The 6,807-nt window shown below is 46.6% G+C and overlaps 1 protein-coding gene and 1 non-coding gene across 10 annotated transcripts; one reads left to right on the top strand and one right to left on the bottom strand.

Moving 5' to 3' along the window:
* Positions 1-513: 513 nt before the first annotated feature.
* On the top strand, positions 514-587 carry TRNAV-AAC (transfer RNA valine (anticodon AAC)). The gene has a single exon. It is a non-coding gene; the product is annotated as a tRNA-Val (tRNA).
* Positions 588-1,229: 642 nt separating this feature from the next.
* LOC136545165 (transcription factor PHYTOCHROME INTERACTING FACTOR-LIKE 13-like) lies at positions 1,230-5,188 on the bottom strand. 9 transcript variants are annotated; one of them, XR_010780935.1, is made up of 9 exons: positions 4,949-5,188; positions 4,717-4,818; positions 3,876-4,622; positions 3,716-3,781; positions 3,553-3,618; positions 3,135-3,440; positions 2,882-3,049; positions 2,347-2,642; positions 1,230-1,985 (listed from the first exon to the last, which is right to left on the bottom strand). XR_010780935.1 is itself a non-coding variant. In XM_066537197.1 (9 exons), the coding sequence occupies exons 1-8, from the start codon at positions 5,143-5,145 to the stop codon at positions 2,921-2,923; spliced, it is 1,512 nt and encodes a 503-aa protein (XP_066393294.1). In that variant the 5' UTR covers positions 5,146-5,160; the 3' UTR covers positions 1,230-1,985; positions 2,882-2,920. The 9 variants fall into 9 exon arrangements, 7 of the variants coding, with proteins under 7 accessions (XP_066393294.1, XP_066393295.1, XP_066393296.1 ...); XR_010780936.1 differs by having other exon boundaries at positions 2,499-2,642; XM_066537197.1 differs by lacking the exon at positions 2,347-2,642 and having other exon boundaries at positions 3,876-3,980; positions 4,082-4,622; positions 4,949-5,160.
* Positions 5,189-6,807: the final 1,619 nt, after the last annotated feature.

The raw sequence follows: 6,807 nt of genomic DNA, 5'->3' as shown, positions 1-6,807 counted from the left end.
ACGGCCCATCTATTTTTAGCACAAGAGCGTGGCTCTAGTTTCTAGGAACACGAGTGGCGCGATGGAGTTACCGAAGTCGTAGAGGCTGGCATTGCCGCATTGGGACGATGGCACAAGAACCAAGAGCAGCTCTAGACAGAGGATTTGAACCTAATGCATAATTTATCATGTTTTATAGAGATTTGAACCTCATATGATGCAATTGGTCAGTTTAGGGACTGTTTATCATGTTTTTGATTTGTGAATGAAATTTGGATGACACTCTCTGCTAAGTTTGTTTAAAATAAACTATTCACATGGACGATCCTTGCACGTTGTATTTTCAGCGTTGCATACTTGTCTTGCCACATGAGCGATTACCACACGAATTCACTTGGTTTTTTTTTTCAGTTCGGATCTGAAGCCTAGAACGGAATCAGGTGGCAGACACGTGAGCACGCGACCCCTCAATCTACGGGTCCCATGCGCTGGTGACTAAGATAAATATATAAATTGATCCTGGTTGTCACGAAAGGTTTCGTGGTGTAGTTGGTCATCACGTCAGTCTAACACACTTAAGGTCCCCGGTTCGAGCCCGGGCGAAACCATATAGTTTTTATACAAACAATATTTTTATTAAATTTTTTGTCCAACAATTTATTTTGTGACGCTACGCATGGCTATCAGTTCCCATCCCAAGATGCTCCTCGTCACTTGATCACGAGAACCAAATCACAAACTATAAATGCAAAAACCAAGTTCCAATCTCAACCGAAAGCAACCGAGACGATCGCACATACTACGCACCACAAAACAACATGCAAACGAGATTGTTCAGCCCGTCACTGTCCTATTAACTTAGGACAAGGAAAATGCGCATCATTACACGTACGGCGATGATGCAAGACGCAAACGATCGGTTTACCCCGTAATCGACTTAGCCGAAACAGTGTTTTTTCAGCAACAATTCAAAACCATATTTTTCCGCAAAGTTTCAGCCAGCGAACGGGCCGAGTACTGGGGTCTGGGGAGATGAGATCCATACACATGTGGCAGGCAAGGCATCGATCGGAGGCGCGGAATTCGCGCGGTTTCTGCGCATGTCCAATTTATGTCGATGTGTGCTTCATCATCCATTCATGCACGAATCCAGCATGATTCTGTTGTTTATTCATCCGCCTCCGATCCAGTGGATGCAATGCAATGCACAATCTTGATTTTGCGAGAACAAAAAAAATGTTTTCAATGAATTTTTGGTCAACTTCAGTAATCTTGGCCCTTTGCTGTTCTCAAACTCAAATTTTCACCGATATAATGACTCCGAGCAGAGAACCCTAGTAAATTTCTAGATACAGCCGGTAACCTAGTCTACCGGTAAAAGAATGAGATCCGTTCTTGCCCTTGCAGAACTAGTAGCTCAAGTAAAGCTGGAAAATTTGCAGCTGCAACTCACCAGACGCAGCAGAGCCTCATCACTTCATCAGGCTCAAATGTAACAGCGGTGTAAGTGTAACATCAGCGAAAAGAGGAGAGGAACTGCGACTCATGCATTGTACTGTATCATTGTGCTTCTGAGATTTGCTACCAATCGAATCAAGCATGTCATCTCCATCCACCACCTCCACAGCAGCAGCAGCAGCAGCAGCAGGAGTGCGCGCGTCTCCTCTCCTGATGGGGCTGATCCATCCATCCTTGCTGAGTTCGCCTCCTGTAGACCAAATCCTTCCACAAACAGAAAGGTGATGGTCAAGTCTCCAGCACTATTTATTCTTCAGATAAGAGTCGTATCATGTCGGCATGGTGCCGCTGCCGCTGCCACCGCATACGTGTTGGTTGCTCAGAGGTTCCCAGATGCTCAAGCTTGCACGATCTGCCTGCCCATGGCCTTACAGCACACTGCGTGCGTCTTAGTAATCCAAATTGATTCTTGTAGGAGGACCACCTGTGTGCTCTGACTTCTTCTGTTCATTCATTCCCCCTAGCGGCTTGTGCTTGACAGTATATCACTGCATACATAGCAACAGTGTCAAAGATGATCAGAGAAAAAATAGCAAAACTTAATTTTGTCACCAAAATATTCTATACATTATTGATTAGTATGTTCTAGGGAATGCAAGTGAGTTTTATATGCCAAGAGATATTCTATTTCTCGCCGGTGCTAGAATGCGGCAGACATGTTGGTTTTCCCCTGACATCTTATATTATGTTTGGGGTATTCAATCTTGGGGAACAAAATTCTGCAGAACATGGGTATCAAATCAGGAACATCTATCATATGGCCAAGCCTTATTTAATATCATTAGCTCAGCATCATATCAGACAAATGCACAGGTCTAATTTATGAATTCTTTCGGGGATAATGCTAACCATGTTGGTTGTTGATACTGTCATACTGACAGAATAAAGGAACCAAGGAAGCAACTCATGATGCTAGTTGTGTGCACTAGTTGCTGCCGTGATGCAATGCAAGTCCTTGTTGCACTCCTTATCCTGTCGGCATCAAGAAAGTAATGCTGTACCGAATTGTTTGTGAACTAGTCCACTTGTTTCCGCTAATTTGACGGAACAGTCCAATTAATGCAACAGGGACCCGGCGAAGTGGATGTACAACCGCCGCAGCCTAGTTCATCTAGGCATCTACTGATACGATAGGTCTGCAAGAGCTGCCAAAGAAGAACTAAATGTCAAAAACTGATCTATCTAGTTTCTAGTGGTCATATCAGTTCATACCAGGACAACTTGATATGCTCCAACTTGGGACGCGTTAGGTAAGTCAGCTAAAGCGCTAAAGGAAATGATCACGGGAACAATTCTACACGGTTAAGCTAGCACTTGTGATAGTGTATGGCAATGAAGATCACAGAAACCTTTGTATTTCAGTGACCGAAGAACAAAAACTGACCTGAAAAACAACTTACTGCACTGTGGACCTGTGGCGGTCTTATGTTCCAGTTCCATCAGAGGATGATGGTAGCTCGGCCCCCAAAGCCGGAGCTGCAGTGCCTGTCAGTAGCTCTTGAATCTGATTCACTTGTACCATCTGTTGGCCATAGCTAAATAAACCTGGCACCTGCAAGGATTTCGGGACCCTGAGATAAGCTTGATGATTCGGCTAAGCTCTGAACATGAAGGATTTGTGAAATTCTGACAATAACCTGAGGCGGTGTTGTCAGTGCATCATTATCATTAGGATGAAGGAAGGGATTTCTGGGCAGGGCCATGCGATTGCTTTGAGCTTGGTCTGTTACACTGGGTGCATTGGTAGGAGGAGGTAAGATCTGGGGCATCTGATTCGGCAACGGGTTGTTCATGAAGGGTGGAGGTAGCCTCTGCATCTGGCTCAGGAACTGCACCGCCGGTGGCAGCATCCGCGCTGAATTCAAGCCCATGGTCATCAGCGGCATGAGCTGGTGAGCACCGGGGATCATCATCGGCGCCATCCCAGTAGTCATCCACATGATCTGAGGCATGGAAACATATCGGTATGCATGCCGAGACGACGGAAGTGATCAGGAAGGATATAATGCAGTATATATGCAGATCAGATCAATTGGGAAGTATCTTTTTTCAGACCTGAACTTGCATTTGGAGGGACTTCAAGTACTCAATTGCTTCATCTAGTATCGACGCTTTGTCGGTCTGAGCAATCGTCAGAATCAGCACAGCACTACTGTTAGAACAGAACAGAATCAAATTGCACAAGAACATGTTAGTGTGCTAGAATCTGTTTCTTCACCTTGTTGCAGTGAGGCACGAGTTCCTGCAGAGCTCGCATCTTTTCGTTGATCCGGTCCCTTCTCCTCTGCAGCATACATCAACAAAATCAAGAACACAACCATGGTATATAGCTGCAAATGGCGGGAGGAACCAGCTGGAGGTCTCAAGACAAGACTTACCCGCTCCGACATGTTGTGGACCTCGGCGGCGCGAGTCCTGCGCTTGTTGGACGCAGGCCGCCTCGACGACGGCGGGGTCTCGTCGACGTTGTCGAACTCGGCGTCCTGCAAATGCGTTTCTTTTCTCTCACGAACTGAACACTGAAGTGGATTTTTTATGCAATCTGAACCAATTGGCAGGAGCAACAGAGAACGAGGAACACAACCTCGTCGAACTCGTCCCTGCCCCTCTTGGGCAGCGGCGCATTGCTGTTCCAGCCGCTGGACGTGGACGCGCCGGCGCCCGCGGCCGCCAGGTCGTCCAGCGGCATCGGCACCGGCAGCGCCGCGGCGACGCCTACGTCGTCGACGTCGTCGTCCAGGTGCAGCGCCGCGACCACGAGGTTGCTGCCGCAGAAGCTGGAGCCGACCTCCCCGGCCGTCCGGCTGGACCTGGCACCGCTGTTCCCGCTCTTGGCGGCCGGGCGGGGCGCGCCCGCAGCGTCCCCGCCCACCACGCGGCCGTCGGCCTGCGCGATGCTCTGCCAGAGCTGCGAGTACACGTCCCCGCCCATCGCGCCGCCGGCGACGCCGCTGCACGGGAGCCACGGCAGCGCGGGTGGCTCCCCGGTGACGCCGCTGGCGCTCGTGTTGCCGGCGCCGACCTGGACCAGCGGCCGGTGGTGGTGGTGGTGGTGCGCCTGCGCCTGCGAGTGCGCCACGACGGCGCCGTCCTGCCACAGCAGCTCCACGAGCTCGCCGTCGGGGCTGCGGTTCCACGCGAACGCGGGAGGGTCAGGTCAGGGACTCGAACGCGACGCCGGGAACGAAACACAAGAAAGCAAATGGGAAGTTCGGTTACACGAATGGGGCCGCCTTGTGGCTCGTCGCCGGCCTCTCGCCGCCGTCCATGGCGAGCAGCCACTTCCTGGACCCGGAGGCGCCCAGATACCTGACACCCATACTGGATCCCCGTCAGTGAATCAGTCACGAGATGGATGGATGGATGGATGGCACAGAAGCAGCAGCGGAAGAACAGACAGATAAACAACTACTACTCCTACTAGTGATCAATCAACGAGGTGAGCTCTGACCTGCTTGCTACCTCTTCTTGTATAAGACGGATGGACGGAGCTTTGCTGTGCTGCAACTTGTATGTCGTACGAATAATGGATAAAACCAGCGGTGCTCCTATCGGAGGCGCCGGCGCCGCAAACTGAACTGAAACCCGTGGGCTGCTTCTGCTTGGGGTTCGAGAGAGGCGGAGCAGAGTCTCTCTGAGCTCCAGCATTTGTATGGAAGGGAGGAGGAGTTGGCATCGCTGTCGGAGATCTTTGGGCCGGGACGCATCGCTCTCACTCTCCCCTCGGAATCGGCAACTTGGACGAAGAAAAAGATTTCACTTCACTCCTCCTGTCCTCTGCCAGTCTGCCGACTGTGGTGTAGCGCCGCTGCAGGAGCAGCACCACCATCCCTCTGTCTGCCTGCCAGTTGCTGCAGTACAGGAGCAATGGAATTTTAATAAAGGTCTTATTTAGTTTCTCCTAAAAATTTACGCATACACTGAGTATTAAATATAGACTTAAAAAATAATTAATTATATAGATTATGACTATTTTGCGAGACGAATATTTTAAACCTAATTAGTTCATGATTTGACAATAAAGTACTATAATAATATATGTGCTAATGATAGATTAATTAAGCTTAATAAATTCATCTCGTGATTTACTAACGGATCCTGTAATTTATTTTTTATTAGTATCCGAACAATCCATACAAAATCCTCATACAACACTTGATGTGACACATCGAAACTTTACCCTTAAACTAAGCAAGGCCAAAGTTAAGGAAAAAGTCTACTTAACCCCCACTTTTCATACATGGTCTACTTCACCCACTATAAAACCGTCTGTTTTACCCCTGAATTTTCCAAAACCGTCTATTTTACCCCCGGTGGTTTCTACAGCAGTTTTGCTACAGTAACAGCGGGTTTGCTACAGTAACAGTTGGTTTGCTACAATGATTGTGAGTTCGGGTTTTTTTTATTTTCGGTGAATCTTTGAAAAATCACAGTAAATCTTAGAAAAATCATAAAATAAAAAATCTAATTTTGTTGGACTCCACATGAGTAGATCTACATAGTGAATATATAATATGTTATGCTTTAGTACAAATTTTTTACTATAGCCTTAGATTAATTGGAAAATCTAATTTTGTCTGTAATTAATTGGAATAATTCATAGCTGCAGCTTCTATGGTCCAATTGTGGTGAAATTTTTATGGTACGCTAATTATTGTATGCTTGAACTATAGTAAAAATTTCGTACTCATTGGACTATGTATAACTTAGTTATAGATAAATTCTAATTAATTATAGACAAAATTGGATTTTCCAATTAATCTAAAGATACAAAAAAAAATTTGTACTAAAGCATACCGTATTATATATTCAATGTGTAGATCTACTCATGTGGAGTCCAATAAAATTAGATTTTTCATTTTATGATTTTTCTATGATTTACTATGATTTTTCAAAAAATCACCGAAAATAAATAAAAAAAAGAAAATTCAAAACCACCGGCACTGTAGCAAACCCACCGTTGCTGTAGCAGACCCGTTGTTACTGTAGCAAAACCGCCGCTGAAAACCGCCTAGAGGGTAAAATAGACGGTTTTAAAAAGTTCAAGGGGTAAAACAGACGGTTTCATAGTTGGAGATGAAGTAGACCAAGTATAAAATGTGGGGTTAAGTAGACTTTTTCCCCAAAGTTAATATCTGGTTCTAGATCGGGCTTGGATTCAATTTGATATGAAAGCACAGGTCTCTTTGTTGTCAAATCTGAAAATCTGAACAAGTTGGAACTCGTACTAGGAATTCATAACAGCTTGGGACCAGGTTCGGACCGCGGTTGGACGTTTTCCGCAGCGTTCGGCCGTCCGTCGTCTACCGG

This window comes from Miscanthus floridulus, chromosome 3 (assembly GCF_019320115.1).
Source record: "Miscanthus floridulus cultivar M001 chromosome 3, ASM1932011v1, whole genome shotgun sequence".
Classification (NCBI taxonomy): Eukaryota; Viridiplantae; Streptophyta; class Magnoliopsida; order Poales; family Poaceae; genus Miscanthus; species Miscanthus floridulus.
The sequence above is the reverse complement of the archived record's forward strand: the minus strand, read 5'-3'. Positions and strand labels throughout refer to the sequence as shown.